The sequence below is a fragment of the Carcharodon carcharias genome, chromosome 16, assembly GCF_017639515.1.
Source record: "Carcharodon carcharias isolate sCarCar2 chromosome 16, sCarCar2.pri, whole genome shotgun sequence".
NCBI classification, from domain to species: Eukaryota; Metazoa; Chordata; class Chondrichthyes; order Lamniformes; family Lamnidae; genus Carcharodon; species Carcharodon carcharias.
The window spans coordinates 33,871,689-33,892,210 of record NC_054482.1 but is presented as its reverse complement, the minus strand read 5'-3'; the positions used below and the strand labels follow the sequence as shown (position 1 = coordinate 33,892,210).

The following is a 20,522-nucleotide window of genomic DNA, read 5'->3' as shown; positions in this document are numbered from 1 at the left end:
GGGACAGTTGTTATGTGCCTGTTCTCTTTAGCAGGGGAAGGAACAGAAATAACTTTAGGGGCAAAATATATTGAAACCCAGATATCTGACTGCACCATCTGCCAGGGTTGCTCTAGTTCCTTTTCTTTTCACAATATTCCCCAGTCATTCTCCCAACTATAAATTATTACAGTTAACTACAAAACATCCAGTGCACAGGGATCTCTACCCTTTATCTTACCCCATGCTGTACCTGCCCTGGGAGTGTTTGATGGGGACAGTGTAGAGGGAGCTTTACTCTGTATCTAACCCCGTGCTGTAACTGTCCTGGGAGTGTTTGATGGGGACAGTGTAGAGGGAGCTTTACTCTGTATCTAACCGTGTGCTGTACCTGTCCTTGGAGTGTTTGATGGAGACAGTGTAGAGGGAGCTTTACTCTGTATCTAACCCCATGCTGTACCTGAATGTTTGATTGGGTCAGTGTAGAGAGAGATTTACTCTGCTATTATAGATACAGCATGGGATAAATACAGTGTAGAGGGTACTTTACTGTTTATTTAATCAATGCTGTACCTGTTCTGGGAGTGTTTGATGGGGACAGTGTAGAGGGAGCTTTACTCTGTATCTAACCCCGTGCTGTTCCTGTCCTGGGAGTGTTTGATGGGTGAGTGCAGTGGCTTGATTGCTCTGTACAGGGTCACTTTGACATGTGTTGCTCTGTTTACCAGGTGAATGAGGAAGGTAGTGAAGCAGCAGCAGCCTCAGCAGTGATGGTGATGGGCCGGTCACTGCGGCCCAGCCTCGAGATCTTCAATGCCAACCAGCCATTCCTCCTCCTGATTCGAGAAGTTGCCATCAATGCTATCATCTTCATGGGGAGAATATCTGACCCATGTGTCGAATAACAGTGAGGAGTGGAATGAATCAGATCATCACTACAGCAACAATAAAAACTCAGTCAAGTGTTTCTGCAGCTGTTATCTTATTATGAGAAATAAAGAAAGACAGACCTGTATTTTTATTATGTCTTTTATGACCAGAAGTCATTCTATAGCACTTTATAGCCAATGAAGTGATTTAAAGATACACTCACTGTTGTAATGTAGGAAACATGGCAGCCAACATACACACAGCAAGATCCCGCAAACGGAAACGTGGTGACGTCCAGATAATCTGTTTTAGTGATGTTGATCGAGACACACCCTCAAAAATAGTACTATGGGATCTTTTACATCCTGAGGGGCCAAACGGGGCCAGTTTAATATTTCATCCGAAAGACAGCACCTCTGACAGTGCAGCACTCCATCAGTGCTGCACTAGCTGTGTCAGCCTGGATTTAAGCTCCGCCCTCTTTTGAACCCAAAACTCGGTGACTCAGAGGTGAGAGCGCTAACCCCTGAACCACAGCTGACCCCTCAGCGTTGTCAGATACTCTGGTTAATAGGGAATGAGATGCTGTCAGTCTGGAGTCACAAATAAGCCAGATCAGCAAAGGACGGCTGATTCCCCTCTATGGCGGACATTAGTGAACCAGCTGGGTTTTTACAACAACAGCAGGATCAGCTTGTATTTAAATAGCACCTTTAATGTAACAAACCATCCCAAGGAATTTCACTGGTGCATGGCATGGCCATGACACTGGGCCACATAATAGAAACGAAAGCAGATGACTAAAAACTTGTTTTATTCCTTCTCAGGGCTTGGGTGTCACTAAGCATTTATTACCCATCCCTAGTTGCCCTTGAGAAGGTGGTGGCAAGCTGCCTGCTTGAACCGCTGCAGTCCATGTGGTGTAGGTACACCCACAGTGCTGTTAGGAAGGGAATTCCAGGATTTGAACCCAGCGACAGTGAAGGAACGGTGATATATTTCCAAGTCAGAATGATGAATGGCTTGGAGGGGAACTTCCAGGTGGTGGTGTTCCCATCTATCTGCTACCCTTGTCCTTCTAGAAGGTAGTGGTCATGGGTTTGGAAGGTGCTGTCCAAGCAGCCTTAGTGAATTCCTGCAGTGCATCTTGTCAATGGTACACACTGCTGCGACTGTGTAAAGTGGTGGAGTAAGTGTTAAAGAGATAGGTTTTAAGGAGTGCCATAAAGGAGGAAAGAGGGGTAGAACAGCAGAGAGGTTTATGGAGGGAATTCCAAAGCTTAGGGCCTCAGCAGCTGAAGAAACAGTCACCAGTAATGGAGTGATTAAAATCAGGGATGCTCAAGAGGCCAGAATTAGAGGTGCGCAGGTATCTCAGAGGGTTGTGGGGCTGGAGGAGATTCTAGAGGTAGGGAAGGGTGAGGCCATCGAGGGATTTGAAAACAAGGATGAGAAGTTTAAAATCAATGCATTGCTTGACCAGGAGACAGTGTAGGTCAGCGAGCACAGGGCAAAAGATGAATGTGTCTTAACTTGCACCAAGTTCCAGAGTTTTGGATGAGATCAAGTTTACAGAAGGTAGAAGGTTGGAGAGCAGCCAGGAGTGAATTGGAATAGTCGAGTCTAGAGGTAATGAAGGCATGGGTGAAGGCTTCAGCAGAAGAGGAGCTGATCCACAGCCAAGTTGGACAATGATAAGGGGTGGAAATGTCTGTGTTGGCGCCAATATGTCCTTTCAGGGTCAGATGTGACCCCAAAGTTGTGAACAAACGGGTTTAATCTCAAACTGTTACCGGGGAGAGGGATGGGGTTGGTAGTTGAGTGGGGACTGAAAACAATGGCTTCAGTCTTCCAAAAATTTAATTGTAGGAATTCCTGTCCATCCAGCATGGAATGTGGGATGAGCAGTCTGATAATTTAGCAACAGTGGAGGAGTTGAGAGAGGTGGTGGTGAGGTAGAGCTGGGGGTCTTCAGCATACATGTGAAAACTAACACTATGCTTTCGGATGATGTGTCAGAGGGGCAGCGTGTAGATGAGAAATAGGAGGGGCCAAGGAACGATCCTTGGGGGACACCAGAGGGGACTGTGTGGGAGTGGGAAGAGAAGCCATTGAATGTGATTCCCTGGTGATGATTAGATAGGTAAGAATGGAACCAGGAGAGAGCAGTTCCATCCAGTTGGACAAGAGTGGAGAGGTGTTGGAGGAGGATGGTGTGGTCAAACTGTGTCAAAGGCTGCAGACAGGATGAGAAGGACGAGGAGGGAAAGTTTATCTTTGTCACAGTCACAGGGGATGTCATCTGTGACTTTGATAAGAGCCATTGTGGCAGGGCAGAAACCTGATTGGAGGGATTCAAACATGGAGTTCCAGGAAAGATGGGGATGGATTTGGGAGGTGACAACAAACTCAAGGAGTTTGGAGGGGAAAGGGAGGTTGGAGATGGGATGGTAGTTTACAGACAGAGCGGTAAAGGTTAGGTTTTTTGAGGGGGGGGTGGGTGATGACGACAGATTTAAAGGAGAGAGGCACAACACCTGAAGAGAGAGAACCACTTACAATAAAAAGAAATCAATATAAATAAATATAAATTGCTGCTGAGAAATGAGGAGTTTAAGAAAGAACAAGCGGGGGTGAAAAGAGATTTCAAGAGAATGGTGAGAAACAAAGTGAGAAGCAAAGCAATGAAGCATAGATTGGTGTAGCTGACTCAACCTGATTGAGGTACATTGAGGATGTCACTGAATTACTAGTTGTACTGTTAGTACTGAGCTTTCATTGTCATTCACTGTTTGATCAATCCTGTTGTCGGTCACTGGGGTGATTGCTATTTTATAAATAATTAACTTCCAATTTGAAAATGACTGAATCTTCTTGTCACTGCTTTGGTCAAACTATCTGCACAGGTGAGATATTTTACTGCACTTCTGTAACTGAGAGCCTGCGGCAGCTGGACTGACACTCTTGCACTGCCAATCTCAGCATAAATGATCTGACCTTTGTTGACCTGCATCATTCTCACAGCTGCTGAGCTCCTACACGCAACTAGGCCTAAATATCAGACACAGCCTTCATTTCATAACTCTGGACGGCCATCCCTTATCTCGCAAACACTGGAAAATCCACTTGAGGGGCACATAAAAAGCCAGGGGGAGATGTTTCTTTGATGCAGCGAGTGGTTATAATCTGGAGTGCACTAGCTGAAAGGCAGGTGGAAACAAATTTAGCTGAACCTTTCAAAAGAGAATTGGTTAAATACTTGAATCGGAAAAATTTTCAGGGCTATGGGAAAAGAGGGGGAGAACCAGCACTGTCATGATGGGCTGAATAGACTATTTTCTAAATGGGGAGACAATTCAGAAGTCTGGAGTGAAAAGGGACTTGGGAGTCCTAGTCCAGGATTCTCTGAAGGTTAACTTGTAGGTTGAGTCGGTAGTTAGGAAGGCAAATGCAATGTTGGCATTTATTTCGAGAGGACTAGAATATAAGAGCAGGGATGTCCTGCTGAGGCTTTATAAGGCTCTGGTCAGACCACATTTAGAATATTGTGAGCAATTTTGGGCCCCATATCTCAGGAAGGATGTGCTGGCCCTGTAGAGGGTCCAGAGGAGGTTCATGAGATTGATCCCAGGAATGAAAGGCTTAACATATGAGGAACGTTTGAGGACACTGGGTCTCTACTCGATGGAGTTTGGAAGGATGAGGGGGGATCTGATTGAAACTTACAGAATACTGAAAGGCCTGGATAGAGTGGATGTGGGGAAGATGTTTCCATTAGTAGGAGACACTAGGACCTGAGGGCACAGCCTCAGAGTAAAGGGGAGACCTTTTAGAACAGAGATGAGGAGAAACTTCTTTAGCCAGAGAGTGGTGAATCTATGGAATTCATTGCCACAGAAGTTTGTGGAGGCCAGGTCATTGATTGTATTTGATAGGTTCTTGGTTGGGAAGGGGATCAAAGGTTACGGGGAGAAGGTGGGAAAATGAGGTTGAGAAACTTATCAGCCATGACTGAATGGCGGAGCAGATCTGATGGAAATCAGAGAAGAGGGAGCAAGGGGATTCAGGAGGGAGTTAAAATCGAGGATGAGTAACCGTCCAGTGCAAAGGCTAGAGGAAAATGCTAGGATCGGCCAGTCACCAACAGGGGAGTAGTGGGAAATTTTGAGATGCAGGAGCTCTAAGAAAATGTGCTGGCCATATCATTTCTAAACCTACTATTACATTGCTTTCCTCACTCCCACACACACGCTCGCTCTCTCACTCCCCCACACACACACACGCTCGCTCTCACTCCCCCACACACACACACTCGCTCTCTCACTCCCCCACACACACACATGCTCGCTCTCTCACTCCCCCACACACACACATGCTCGCTCTCTCACTCCCCCACACACACACACGCTCGCTCTCACTCCCCCACACACACACACTCGCTCTCTCACTCCCCCACACACACACATGCTCGCTCTCTCACTCCCCCACACACACACATGCTCGCTCTCTCACTCCCCCACACACACACATGCACGCTCTCTCACTCCCCCACACACACACACGCTCGCTCTCACTCCCCCACACACACACACTCGCTCTCTCACTCCCCCACACACACACATGCTCGCTCTCTCACTCCCCCACACACACACATGCTCGCTCTCTCACTCCCCCACACACACACATGCTCGCTCTCTCACTCCCCCACACACACACATGCTCGCTCGCTCTCACTCCCCCACACACACACTCGCTCTCTCACTCCCCCACACACACACATGCTCGCTCTCTCACTCCCCCACACACACACATGCTCGCTTGCTCTCTCACTCCCCCACACACACACACACACGCTCGCTCTCTCACTCCCCCACACACACACACACACGCTCGCTCTCTCACTCCCCCACACACACACACGCTCACTCTCTCACTCCCCCACACACACACACACGCTCGCTCTCTCACTCCCACACACACACACGCTCGCTCTCTCACTCCCCCACACAGACACGCTCACTCTCTCACTCCCCCACACAGAGATGGTCACTCTCTCACTCCCACACACACTCGCACTCTCACTCCCTCACACACACACTCTCTCACTCCCCCACACACACACTCGCTCTCACTCACCCACACACACACGCTCGCTCTCTCACTACCCCCCACACACGTCCACTCTATCACTCTCCCACACATAAGAACTTGGAGCAGGAGTAGGCAATTCATTACGATCATGGCTGATCTCATTTCAGCCTCAACTCCAATTTCCCGCTCTCTCCCCATAACATTTCAACCCATTACTAATTAAAAATCTGTCTATCTCCACCTTAAATGTATTCAGCGTCCAGGCATCCACTACACTCTGAGGTCGTGAATTCCACAGATACACGACCCTTTGAGAAAAGTAATTCCTCCTCATCCCTGATTTAAATCTACCACCCTTTATCCTAAAACTATGGCCTCTCGTTTTAGAATGCCCCACAAGGGGAAACATCTGCTCCACGTCTACTTTGTCTATCCCTTTTAGCATCTCGTACACCTCAATTAGATCTCCTCTCATCCTTCTAAACTCCAGCGAGTATAGGTCTAGCCTGCTCACCCTTTAAACCCAGTAGTTTGTTCAGTACTTCTCTAATGATGGTGATTGTTCTAAATTCCTTTTTCTCTATACTCTCTGCACTACCTGTTACTATTGAGGTGGTACTAGTGTCCTCCACCACAAAATATTGAGTAAGCGTCTCTGCCATTTCTGCATTCCCCAGTCTCATCCTCCAAGAGACCAACATTCACTTCAGCTACTCTCTTTCCTTTTATATACTTGGAGAAGCTTTTGCTATCACTTTTTACATTTTGTGCTAGTTTCTTTCATAGTTTACCTTTGCTCTTTTTATTATTTTTTAGTAACCTGTTGTTGATCTTCAAAAGTTTCCAAATCTTCCAGCTCTCACACTCCCCCACACGCACTCACACCCCCGACTCGCTCACACTATCACCCCCACACTCACACTACCCTCCCTCCCCTCTCCCTCCTCATCCCCTCCCCTCCCTGCCTCTCCTCCCTCCCTCTCCCCCCCTCCTCTCCCTCCCCTTCCCCTCCCTCCTCTCCCCTCCTCACACTATCCCCCCCACACTCACTCACACTACCCTCCTCTCCCTCTCTCCTTCCCCTCCCCTCCTCTCTCCCTCCCCCATCTCCCCCGCCCCTCTCCCCTTCCCCTCCCTCCTCTCCCCTTCCCCTCCCTCCTCTCCCTCTCTCCTTCCCCTCCCCTCCTCTCTCCCTCCCCCATCTCCCCCGCCCCTCTCCCCTTCCCCTCCCCTTCCTCTCCCCCTCCCTCTCCCCCTCCCCTCCCCTCCCCCTCCCCCCTTCCCCTCCCCCTTCCCCTCCCCTCCCCCTCCCCCCTCTCTCCCTCCCCTCCCCCCTTCCCCTGCCCTCCCCCTCCCCCCTCTCTCCCTCCCCTCCCCCATATCCCCCGCCCCTCCTCCTCTCCTCTTCCCCTCCCCTTCCCCGCCCCTCCCTTCCTCTCCCCCTCCCCCCTCTCCCCCTCCCCTCCCTTTCTCCCCCCTCCCCTCCCTTTCTCCCCCCTCCCCTCCCTTTCTCCCCCTCCCTCCTCTCCTCCCTCCTCCTCCCCTCCCTCCTCTCCTCCCTCCTCCTCCCCTCCCTCCTCTCCTCCCTCCTCCTCCCCTCCCTCCTCTCCTCCCGCCTCCTCCCCTCCCTCCTCTCCTCCCTCCTCCTCCCCTCCCTCCTCTCCTCCCTCCTCTCCTCCCTCCTCCTCCCCTCCCTCCTCTCCTCCCCCTCCCTCCTCTCCTCCCTCCTCCTCCCCTCCCTCCTCCTCCCCTCCCTCCTCTCCTCCCCCCCCTCCTCTCCCCTCCAAACATGGGCATTTGAATATAGATTGTTTGTTCCGTGTCCCTCATCTTGGGTCGATACTACGTCAGGTATAAGTGGTGGTATTTTTTATGAATCTGAACAGACGGCCTGGAAACGTTAAATATAAAATAACAATAATAGCGCTGGAAACGTTAACCCTATTTCTCTCTCTCTTCACAGACTCTGTCAGATCGGCTGGGCTTTTCCAGCATTTGCTGTTCTGATTTGAGATTTCCAGCTGAGCCAGTGGCAATGCCCGGGGTGACCTGCTTGCGGCGCTATCCCTGGAGGGCGGGAGGCTGGGTAATGGCCGCTGTGGGCGTACAGGATTCTGGGGGATGTAGTTTTCCCGCTCCCTCCCAGAGGAGCGATCGGAGCCAAAGGATTCGCCGATGAAAACTACAGCTCCCAGGATGCCTTGCAGACAGCGCGCCTCTCGCCTTAAAATTTCCGGCTCCGTTTGTGAGCCGGCCCTCGCTAGAATTAATAGAAAGGGTTGACCGGTTGCAGTGTCTATGATTCCGCACGAAGCACCCTCACCATAGCCACTGCAAGGTGCACGCTGGGAATTGTAGTCCTGTCGAGGGAATTTCCGGTCCCGGCCGGAAGCTACGTGTCTCTGGCCTCGCTCAAGGGCGCATGCGTGGTGCGGGGCGCCAGGGCGACCAGTGTCCGGTCACAGAGCGGAGCCCAGAGGAGGGTGAGTGGTTCAGGGTGGGCCCTGCAACTGGGCTCCCCCGCTTCAGGACCCCAGGGGATCAGGATAACCATTTCCACCCCGAGCCCGGGGCGACGCTGAGCGCCAGAGGGAGAGCCCTGGGGGCAGAGGGTGGTGGGGGGAGGGGAACGGATAGGATAATGGAGGGTCCCTGAGTGCTGGGGATTTGAACGGGGCGTGGCCGAAGCGAGCCCCTCCCTCGGTGGGGGAGGGGAGTGGCCGAGGGGAGCCCCTCCCTCGTCGGGGGGAGTGGCCCAGGGGAGCCCCTCCTTCATTGGGGGAGCACCCAAGGGGTGCACACTCATTTGGGGGGAGGAACCAAGGGGAACCCTTCCCTCGGGGGCGGGGTGGGGGAGGAATGACCGAGGGGAGCTCCTGCCTCACGTGGGGGGAGTGGCTGAGGGGAGCCCCCCCTTGTGGGGGTGGGGGAGGGGGGTGGCCAACGGGAGCCCCTTCCCAGTGGAGGGGGGGTAGTGGCTGGGGGGAGCCCCCTCATTGGGGGGAGGAGCTGAGGAGAGCCTCTCACTTGGAGGGGGCAGGGGCCAGGGTAGCCCCTTCCCCAGGTGTGGTGGGGTCAGGTGTGGTCGATGAGCAGCTCATCCGCCCCCTCCCCTATCTCCATAGTCATGGGCAGGTCACAGCCCCTCTCCCCCATTGTGGCCGTGGTCAAAGAGGCTGCCCCTCCCAGCCAACCTGGGTGCACTTTGTGGATATGATCAAATCCCCTACTCCCCTTGCCCCAGCATCATTCGGTGCAATTATTTGTGGGGGCACATTCTGTGTTGAATTGACAAGTGAATAGGCGTTCCTGAGGAGAGAGATACCGAGTAGCTCAGCTGAGGAATGTAGGAGTGCGCGAGGGAGCAATATGTCGACCATATGCATCTGTTTTTGAAGAATGACTGAAAGCATCAGCTGTCTGCTTGGCTTTAGTGTAAAAGATAAACAGATTGTTGTTTTACGTTAGAGCATTGAAGTACAATGCTGTCCATCATTCTTTGAAGCATGTATCAGACCCTGTATATTGCCATGGGTGTCCACAATCATGCCTACTGGCCATAACCTGAAGCCGGGGCAAATGACTTATATTCGTTTGTTATCCTCTGTTTTGTTCTTTGACTTTTGCTGCCCTGCAAATTTGGAGAAGGGCTTTTCTATAATTCCTTGGTGGATAACTTCTGAACACTGAGATTTGATAGCATCTGTAATTTGGAGTATATGAAAATTCATAGGAACATTGCTTTAAATTTAATATGTAGCCACAATCATAGAAACGTAGGAAATAGGAGCAGGAGTAGGCCATTCGGCCCTTTGAGCCTGCTCCCCATTCAATATGATCATGGCTAATCATCCAATTCAGTAGCCTGATCCCGCTTTCTCCCCCTACCCTTTGATCCCTTTCAGCCCAAGAGAAAATCTAACTCCTTCAAACATACAATGTTTTGGTCTCAACTACTTTCTGTGGTAACGAATTTCACTGGCTCACCACTCTCTGGGTGAAGAAATTTCTACTCGTCTCAGTCCTAAATGGTCGACCCCATATCTTCAGACTGTGTCCCCTGGTTCTGGACTCCCCCACCATCGGGAACATCCTTCCTGCATCTACCCTGTCTAGTCCTGTTAGAATTTTATAGGTTTATATGAGATGCCCCCCATATTCTTCTGAACTCAAGCGAATATAATCCTAACCGACTCAATCTCTCCTCATATGTCAGTCCCGCCATCCCAGGAATCAGTCGGGTAAACCTTCGCTGCACTCCCTCTATAGCAAGTACATCCTCAGATAAGGAGAACAAAACTGCACACAATATTCCAGGTGTGGTCTCACCAAGGCCCTGTATAATTGCAGCAAGACATCCCTGTTCCTGTACTCGAATCCTCTGGCTATGAAGGCCATTTGCCTTCTTTACCGCCTGCTACACCTGCATGCTTACCTTCAGCGACTGGTGTACAAGGACACCCAGGTCTTGTTGCACATTCCATTCTCTCAATTTATAGCCTTTCAGATAATTTAACTTCCTGTTTTTGCTACCAAAGTGGATAACCTCACCTTTATCCACATTATACTGTATCTGCCATGCACTTGCCCACTCACTCAGCTTGTCCAAATCACACTGAAGCATCTCTGCATCCTCCTGAGCTCACCCTCCCACCCAGCTTTATGTCATCTGCAAACTTGGAGATATTACATTTAATTCCCTCATCTAAATCATTAATATCTATTGTGAATAACTGGGGTCCCAGCAACGATCCCTGCGGTACCCCACTAGTCACTGCCTGCCATTCGGAAAAAGACCCGTTTATTCCTATTCTTTGTTTCCTGTCTCCCAACCAGTTTTCTATCCACCTCAATACACTACCCCCAATCCCATGCACTTTAATTTTACACACCAATCTCTTATGTGGGACTTTGTTGAAAGCCTTCTGAAAGTCCAAATAAACCACATCCACTGGCTCCCCCTCATCAACTCTACTAGTTAAATCCTCGAAAAATTCCAGTAGACTTGTCAAGCATGATTTCCCTTTCATAAATCCATGCTGATTCTGTCCAATTCTGCCACTGTTTTCCACGTACCCAGCTATTAAATCTTTTATAAGAATTTTCCCTACTACCGACGTCAGGCTGACTGGTCTATAATTCCCTGTTTTCTCTCTACCTCCCTTTTTAAATAGTGGGGTTACATTAGCCAGCCTCCAATCTGTAGGAACTGTTCCAGAGTCTAAAGAATCTCGGAAGATGACCACCAACGCATCCACTATTTCTAGGGCCACTTCCTTAAGTACTCTGGGTTGTAGATTATCAGGCCCTGGGGATTTATCGACCTTCAATCCCATCAATTTCCCCAACACCATTTCCCTACTAATACTGATTTCTTTCAGTTCCTCCCTATCACTAAACCCTGTGTTCCCCAACATTTCTGGTATGTTATTTGTGTCCTCCTTTGTGAAGGCAGAACCAAAGTATGTATTTAGTTGGTCAGCCATTTCTTTGTTCCCATTATAAATTCCCCTGTTTCTGACTGTAAGGGACCTACATTTGTCTTCACCAATCTTTTTCTCTTCACATACCGATAGAAACTTTTACAGTCAGTCTTTATGTTCCCTGCAAGCTTACTCTTGTACTCTCTTTTCCCCTTCTTAATCAATCCCCTGGTCCTTCTTTGCTGAATTCTAAACGGCACCCAATCCTCAGGTGTGTTTTTTCTGACCAGTTTGTTTGCCTCTTCCTTGCGTCTAACACTATCTCTAATTTCCCTTGTAAGCCATGGTTTGGCCACCTTTCCTATTTTACTTTTGCACCAGACTTTTACTTTTGCGCCAACCTCCGTGGTTGAAATGCTTGTACACTTGATATTATAGTGAAAATACCAATGACAATGTACAAAATACATGAGGAACAGAGCTTTCACATGGGTGAAAATTCTGGGAAGTGAACAGAAATAGTAGAGTTTGAGGTAGCATTATAACAATTACGGTATGACATTCATCAGAGGCTGTATCTGGATAATAAAGTCGGAGTGACACCCTTATCAGTGTGGAAATTTCCCAACAATACAATTGGTGCTAGTTTTGGTCGCGCAAACACATACTTTCAGGATTGAGCCTGATCAACAAGCCTACCCCTTCACAAATGGATTCCAAATTAAATTGCAGCAACATGAATGTGAGCACAGTGTAGTACTGAACACTGCCACAGAAGATCCGCACAGTGGAGCTCTGGACAAGCACACAGGAGATTGACACAGTGTAGTTCTGGACAGTGGCACAAGAATTTGACCCAGTGTAGTTCTGGATGATCACACAGGAGATCTGCATGGTGTAGTTCTGGACAATCACTCGGGATCGGCGCAGTGTAGTCTTGGACAATCGCGTGGGGGATCGGCGTGATGTAGATTTGGACAACTGCACGGGGGATTGGCACAGGGTCGTTCTGGACAAATGCGCGGGGGGGTTACCTTGGAATTCTATGAATATAGGCACAGGAAATTGGCATGGACCATCAATCTGATATTGTGGAAAATCGCCCACTTATATCCTGTCTACAAAGAGCAGGAAAATTCTAATCTGGCCAATTGCTGCACAATCAATCTACTCTCAATTGTGGAAAGGGTCATCAACAGTGCTATCAAGCGGTGCTTACTCAGCAATCACCTGCTCACTGAGGCTCAATTTGGGTTCTGCCAGGTTATTCGACTCCTGACCTCATTACAGCCTTGGTTCAAACATGGAGCAAAGAGCTGAACTCGAGACGTGAGGTGGAAGTAACTGACCTTGACATCAAAGCAGCACTTGACTAAGTGTGGCATCAAGGAGCCCTGGAGGGGGTGCAGCGGTGGTTAACATTGACTAGAAAGTGAACTCGACCACACATGAATACTGTGGCTACAAGAGCAGGCTTAAGGCTGAGAATTCTGAGGAGAGTATCTCACCATCTGACTCCCCAAAGCCTGTTCACCATCTGCTAGGCACAAGTCAGGAGTGTGATGGAATACTCTTCACTTGTCTGGATGACTGCAGCTGCAAAAGAAGCTTGAAACTATCTAGGGCAAAGCAGCCCGCTTAATTATCACCCGATCCACTACCGACGCACAGTGACAGCTGTGTGTATCATCTACAAGATGCATTGCAGCAACTCATCAAGATACCTTTGACAGCACCTTCGAAACCTACAGCCTCTACCACCTCGAAGGGCAAGGGCAGCAGACTCATAGAACACCACCACCCCAAGTTCCCCTCCAAGCCACACACCATCCTGCCTTGGAATTATGTTGCAGTTCCTTCACTCTCGATGGGTCAAAATGCTGGAAGCCCCAGGTGTTACACCACCACCTCAAGGCAGTTCAGGATGGGAAATAAATGCTACCCTTGCCGTCAATGCCCACATACTTTGAACAACATTTCCAGTCAAGGGATAACAGCACAGTTAGACAATTGGCATGGTATAGTTCTGGTTACTGGCATGAGAGATTGGCACGGACTAGTTCTGAATAAGGATTGGCATGGTGTAGCTCTGGATGCTGGCACGGGAGATCACGGTGTAAAATCTGAGTTTGTTGTGTCTTGAAAATACAGTAATTTTTATAATATTGTGATTTGTTGTAAAGGTAGGTTTGGATTAGTTTCTCTGGAGGACTTAATTGAATTGGGGGACAGCTGGTCTGGAGCAAAAAGGATGCTAGGTTTGAAATGCTAAATATGTAAACATGGCTGAAGTTTCAGAATGTGGTGTGAGGAAAATTTGCATTTTTAGATAAACAAGAATACTTTGAATTTCAGAGTGATGGTAAGATGTTACACCTAGCCATAAGAAGCTAGGACAAACAGTGTGTTTATTTTTCCTAAAGGTTACTGATAAACAAGTACAATGAAAGATTTATACAATGAAAAAAGTAAAGTTGCAAAGACATATTGGAACAATGGAATTTACATTAAAAACGGTGAAACATGTATAAAGGAGATGAGGTTATGTGTAAGGGGGAAGCCATTCTAAGATCTAACACAAGTGTGAAAAGCCTCCAGCCTCTATCCATCAATTTGATATCCACAGGAACCGAAGCTAAGAAAACTCACATTGAATGTCATTGTCCAGGGTATTGTGTGCTTTGCCTGGGGCTGTTGAAATCTATTTTTTACGTAGTGTTGCCTTAATGCGGGTGTAACTGAAAGTCAGGTTAATTAGGGGATTTAGGAGTTATTATAGTAGTAATTTGTAAACCTATGTATGTGCTTAAAATCTTTTATTAATAAATGTCTAATTTAGTTTTGTAAAACTTCTCTAAGTGTTGGTGGACTTATTACAACTGAATTTGAGGCACGCATCTCAAAATAAAATACAAATTGTAAAACAGTTGTGGCAGCTGTTTCAAGTTTCCCTCTGCGATTTGAGCAGTTCAGCATTTACCATCCACTGTGCCATAGCAATTGAGAATTCCCTGTGGTTAGGGCACCAGGTCCCAGTCGGGTATGTTTAGTCTCTGCTGCTATGGGGATTCAGTGATGCACTTGATTGCTGTGAAACAACCAGGTAATCCTGGAACCTGCCATTTCTATATTGCAAAACAAAAACCCTGTGATGAATGCAGAGACTTATGGAAAGATAAAGGAATCAAATCCTAATCCTGGGGTTTGAGGGTCTTACAGAGGGTCAACTCTCTGATACAAAAGCAAAATACTGCGGATGCTGGAAACCTAGAACAAAAACAAAAATGCCTGGAAAAACTCAGCAGGTCTGACAGCATCTGCAGAGAGGAACACAGCTGGCGTTTCGAGTCCGTATGACCCTTCATCAGAACTAAGAAAATAGAGAAATGGGGTGAAATATAAGCTGGTAGAGGGGTGTGGGACAGGTAGAGCTGGATAGAGGGCCAGTGATAGGTGGAGATAACCAAAAGATGTCATAAACAAAAGGGCAAAGGTGTTGATGGTGGTGATATTATCTTAAGGAACGTGTTAATGGGGACATTAAAGGTAGCAAGCAACTCTGGTTTGTGTTCAATAAATCACTGAATTTTCTTGTGTTGTGTACATGATGACTTTACAAGTTCATATCTTTTTTTGTAGATTGAGACAACATAATGGCTGTATTCTACAGGAGCACTGTGCTGGAGGGTTGTTGCGTGTTCTGCGATGCAGGATTGCTGTATTGTGGTGCAATCGCCTGGTAATTGGTGAGTTTGGCATGCTGTGAGAAGGTGGGATGGCTGTGTGCGCTTTGTGGGGCGGCAGGAAACTCTCAAGGTTCCTTACTCAGTTTGGTGATCTGTCCTCCAAACTGTCACACACACTGCCCCCTCATTGTGTGGTATAGCAGTGACATAGAGACCAATTGTAGCACCCCCAACTGCCACCCTAGCAGAGTTCACTAGGCTCACTGCAGGCCATGAATTAAAGTTGATCTGTCCTGCCCTGGGGAATGTGCTCACTGAGTTTGTTATACCAAGGCTTTTGTCCGAATATAACAGTAACCGTTAAGCAGCGATTGTTGTAGCAAAAGTGATTATAATATTATTGTAAAATGGAATGCAAGGGCGAGTGATGGTGTTGCAAGTTTGAAGGTATGGTGGCAAGTGGCATTGAGGTCATGAGGACTCGAAACGTCAACTCTTTTCTTCTCCGCCGATGCTGCCAGACCTGCTGAGTTTTTCCAGGTAATTCTGTTTTTGTATTGGGGAAGTTTTACTGGTTCAGAAGGAAGTGGCATTGGAGGTGGATGAGAGTAATGAGAGATATAAGGAAGGTGTCGATGGTGGAAACCATGGGAATAGAGAGGGCACTTTAAATGCTAAGGCCCAGTGGATGGCCACGGGTGGGAGATTGATGGAGGGGCTTGAGCACAAAGGGAGCAAAAAGATAACGATTGGAATTTTTAAAGGTGCAGAGTGCCAGAAATAAAAAAGGGAAGGAGGATGGATAATTCAGCAGTTGGTCTTCAGGCAGGGTGTGGGCGGCAGGATGGTAAACCACGTGGTAAGAAGAGAGAGAGGATAGAAGAAGGTGGGATGCACAAAGTTGACATAGGAGTGGAGGGAGTGAGCAATGTGCGTCTGGGATCAAGTGCCTCATGCATCGCTGAAGCAGTTTGGGCAGGGTGGGTGGTGAAAAGACAATCTCGCTGAGCAAGTGAGAACAAAATGTCACCAAGACCATGATGCCAATATAAGCAGCCTCAGGAAGACTGGGAATGGCAAAGTCCTTGTTCGTGAGTGATCGAATGTCGTGGAAGGTGGTGGTGATTGATTCCCTGGTAAAACCCAACAGTGATAGGTAGCATGAAGAAAGAGAGGATGTCTGAGAGGTTACCTCACGGCAGGTTTCTGAAATGCGTAGGCAGCAACAGAGGACTAGCACCTTCATCTCTGTTCCCCCTGTTCTGCCTCATAAGCTCCTCCTATAGAAATTCACCCATTCATATTTACCCTGATTGCAGGGAGACTGGGACAAGTGCCTCAATGCGCTCTTGAACAAGTCTCTGCCGCGGATTCGATTCCTCAGTCGGCCTCAGCTTCTGGCTCCCTCGATTGGTCTGTTCCTCTGGCCCAGATCCCTTGGTCGGTTTTTCCCTTTGTTCCCCGTCCCTCGGTGGGCTCACCCTCACTCCTCTGTGGGCCTTGCCCCTGGTTTCCCCCCCCCCCCCCCCCCCCACCAAGTCCCTCGGTGGTCCTCGCGCACGCCCCCTCACCCCCGGTCAGGCTTAGCCCTAACTCCCCGTCCCTCCCATCCTTCAGTCAGCCTCGCCTTCTCCCTTGCCTGGCCTTGCCCTCGCCTCCTCCCCCACCCCCTCCCTCGGCCAACTCGATTGGCTGAAAGATATTACAGGATAGCCAGATGATGTGGAGAACTGTTTGCCCAGGATGTCTGAGCTAGTGTGAGTGAATGGCGTTCTCCTTTGGTAATACTGCGCTTCTGTCACCCTGTAGGTGCGAGTGAGCTGTACCAAGAGCCATGGAGAAGGATGGCAGCATCCAGCTGGAGGTGCCGGATTTCAGCAGCTCCGTCCTGGCACAGCTGAACCAACTGCGGATGCAAGGCCGGCTCTGCGACATCGTGGTTGATGTGCAGGGGAAGTCGTTCCGAGCCCACAAGGCAGTGCTGGCTGCCAGTTCGCCCTACTTCCGGGACCACATGTCCCTGGGCGAGATGAGCGCTGTCTCCATCTCCGTTATCAAGAGCCCCGCGGTGTTCGAGCGCCTCCTGGCCTTCTGCTACACGGGCAAGCTGTGCCTGCAGGTGGCCGACATCATCAGCTACCTGACAGCGGCCAGCTTCCTCCAGATGCAGTACATCATCGACAAGTGCACTCAGATCCTTGACGGCATTCACTTCCGTATTGACGTCTCTGAGGTGGAGGCGGGACTGAACCAGGATGGCCTGAAGCGCCCGGCCCAGTCCCGCGGTGGCAGCGTTGCCACCCCCAATACCCGCCGCAGCCGGGTGCCTTCGGGGTTCAGCCGTAGGAGCCCGCTGCCAGACGAGCTGGGGAGCAGCGGCGGCGATGAGAGGCTGGTGAGAATTGACCGGGTGGGCCAGTGGTACGTGGAGACGGGAGTCGGCGGTGATCGCAGCCCGGAGGCCATCCGGCAGATCGGTGGCATGCGGATCAAGACAGAGACTCCGGACGAATGGATAATGTCAGAGAACCAGCCATCCGGGGAGGATGGCAGCAGTGCTGAGGAGGTGACAGCCATGGTGATCGACAGTGCCGGGCACAGCTCCCTAGTCCAGGAGGCCTTTCCCACCACTGCCTCAAGTGGCAAAATCTCGAGGCCCTCCAGCAGCTTCAGCGAGATGGACAGGTACAGAGAGCATATGAAATAAGAGCAGAAGTAGGCCATTCGGGCCCTCGATTCAATAAGATCATAGCTGATTGTTTGTGTTACAATTTCCACATTTCAAATTAACCCCCCACCCCCGATAACCTTTGACTCCCTTGCCTAACTAGAATCTATCCACCTCTGCCTTAAAAATATTCAATGACCCCGTCTTCACTACCTTCTGAGGTAGAGAGTTCCAAAGTCACACAACCCTCAGAGAAAAAATTTCTCCTCTGTCCTAAAAGGGCGACCCCTAATTTTAAACCAGTGCCCTCTAATTCTGGACTCACCCACAGGAGGAAACATCCTTTCCACGTCCACCTTGTCAAGGCCTTTCAGGATCTTGTATACTTCAATCAAATCACCCCTCACTCTTCCAAACTCCAGTGGAAACAAGCCCAGTCTGTCCAACCTTTCTTGATAAGACAACCCACTCATTCCAGGTTTCAATCTAGTAAACCTCCTTTGAACCGCCTCCAATGCATTTACATCATTCCTTAAATAAGGAGACCAAAACTGCACACAGTATTCGAGGTGCAGTCTCACCAAAGCCAAGCAGGAGAGCTCCCTCATAAATGCTGCTTTAATGTGCTGACAGGTGCCGTAGGAGGTGGGTCCGTGCTGACAGGTGCGGGGGGAGCTGGGTCCGTGCTGACAGGCGCGGGGGGAGCTGGGTCCGTGCTGACAGGCGCGGGGGGAGCTGGGTCCGTGCTGACAGGCGCGGGGGGAGCTGGGTCCGTGCTGACAGGCGCGGGGGGAGCTGGGTCCGTGCTGACAGGCGCTGGGGGAGCTGGGTCCGTGTTGACAGGCGCGAGGGGAGCTGGGTCTGTGCTGACTGGCGCGGGGGGAGCTTGGTCTGTGTTGACAGGCACAGGGGGACCTTGGTCTGTGTTGACAGGTGTGGGGGGGAGGTGGGTCCATGTTGACAGTTGCGGGGGGAGTGGGGTCTGTGCTGACAGGCATGGGGAGAGCTGTGTCTGAGCTGACAGGCGCGTGGGGAGGTGGATCTGTGCTGACGGACGTGGGGGGAGGTGGGTCTGTGCTGACTGGCAATGGGGCAGGTGGGTCTGTGCTGGCAGGTGCTGGGGGAGCTGGGTCTGTGCTGGCAGGTGCGGGGGGAGCTGGGTCCGTGCTGACAGGCGCGGGATGAGCTGGGTCCGTGCTGACAGGTTGGGTCTGTGTTGATGGGTCGGTGTTGACAGGCACAGTGGGAGCTGGGTCTGTGCTGACGGGCATGGAGGGAGCTGGGTCGGTGTTGACATGCGCAGGGGGAGGTGGGTCTGTGCTGACGGGCGTGGAGGGAGCTGGGTCGGTGTTGACATGCGCAGGGGGAGGTGGGTCTGTATTGACAGTTGCCGGGGGAGGGGGTCTGTGCTGACAGGCACGGGGTGAGCTGGGTCTGTGTTGACAGGCATGGGGGGAGGTGAGTCTGTGTTGACAGGCGCGGGGGGAGCTGGGTTCATGCTGACAGGCGCGGGGGGAGGTGGGACGGTGTTGACAGTTGCGGGGGAGGGGTGGGTCTGTGCTGACAGGCGCTGGGGGAGGTGGGTCTGTGTTGACAGGTGCAGGGGGAGTGGGGTCTGTGCTGACAGATGTGGGGGGAGCTGTGTCTGTACTGACAGGCGCGTGAGGAGGTGGATCTGTGCTGACAGGTGCTGGGGGAGGTGGGTCTGTACTGACAGGTGCGGGCGGAGGTGGGTCTGTGCTGACAAGCACAGGGGGGAGGTGGGTCTGTGCTGACAAGCACAGGGGGGAGGTGGGTCTGTACTGACGAGAACGGGGAGAGCTGGGTCTGTTCTGACAGGCAGGGCTGGAGCTGGGTCTGTACTGACGAGCACGGGGGCAGCTGGGTCTGTGCTGACAGGTGCGAGGGGAGCTGGGTCAATGTTGACAGGCACGAGAGGAGATGGGACTGTGATGACAGGCACAGAGGGAGCTGGGTCTCTGCTGACAGGCGCGGGGGGAGGTGGGTCTGTGCTGACAGGCGCGGGGGGAGGTGGGTCTGTGCTGACAGGCGCGGGGGGAGGTGGGTCTGTGTTGACAGGCACGAGAGGAGATGGGACTGTGATGACAGGCGCGGGGGGAGGTGGGTTTGTGTTCACAGGTTCGGGGGGAGTTGGGTCTGTGTTGACAGTTGCGGGGAGAGTGGGGTCTGTGCTGACAGACACGTGGTGAGCTGGGTCTGTGCTGACAGGCGCGGGAGGAGGTGGGTCTGTACTGACAGGCAAGGGGGGAGGTCCGTCTGTGCTGATGGGTGGGGGTAGATGGGTCTGTGCTGACGGGCGCGGGAGGAGGTGGATCTGTGTTGACAGGCGCGGGGGAAGCTGTGTCTGTGTTGACAGGCGTGGTGGTAGGTGGGTCTGTGCGTGGTGGTAGGTAGGTGGGTCTGTGTTGACAGACGCGGGGGCAGGTGGATCTGTGTTGACAGTCGCGGGGAGAGATGGTTCTGTGCTGATGGGCACGGAGGGAGGTGGGTCTATGTTGACTTGCGCAGGGTAGGTGGGTCTGTGCTGCCAGGCACGGGAGGAGGCGGATCTGTGCTGATGGGTGGGGGTAGGTTGGTCTGTGCTGACGGGCGCAGGAGGAGGTGGATCTGTGTTGACAGGCGCGGGGGAAGCTGTGTCTGTGTTGACAGGCGTGGTGGTAGGTGGGTCTGTGTTGACAGGCGTGGTGGTAGGTAGGTGGGTCTGTGTTGACAGGCGCGGGGGCAGGTGGGTCTGTGTTGACAGGCGCGGGGAGAGATGGTTCTGTGCTGATGGGCATGGAGGGA

At 50.9% G+C, this 20,522-nt stretch overlaps 2 protein-coding genes across 3 annotated transcripts in view; both read left to right on the top strand.

The window, feature by feature from the left end:
• serpinc1 (serpin peptidase inhibitor, clade C (antithrombin), member 1) overlaps positions 1 to 884 on the top strand; it is a 67,708-nt gene extending 66,824 nt beyond the window's left edge. Inside the window, exon 6 of the mRNA XM_041208529.1 lies at positions 708 to 884. Coding sequence (XP_041064463.1) covers positions 708 to 884 — 177 coding nt within the window. The remainder of the gene's footprint in view (positions 1 to 707) is intronic.
• Positions 885 to 7,772: 6,888 nt separating this feature from the next.
• The window catches only part of zbtb37 (zinc finger and BTB domain containing 37), a 54,349-nt gene continuing 41,599 nt past the window's right edge, over positions 7,773 to 20,522 (top strand). The window contains exons 1-3 of one of the 2 annotated variants that reach the window (XM_041208634.1): positions 7,773 to 7,791; positions 15,003 to 15,109; positions 16,859 to 17,734. In XM_041208634.1, the coding sequence (XP_041064568.1) occupies positions 16,884 to 17,734 (851 nt within the window). In that variant the 5' untranslated portion in view covers positions 7,773 to 7,791; positions 15,003 to 15,109; positions 16,859 to 16,883. Of the gene's footprint in view, positions 7,792 to 8,294; positions 8,424 to 15,002; positions 15,110 to 16,858; positions 17,735 to 20,522 lie in introns of those variants that run through there. The other variant, XM_041208633.1, reaches the window with a different exon arrangement.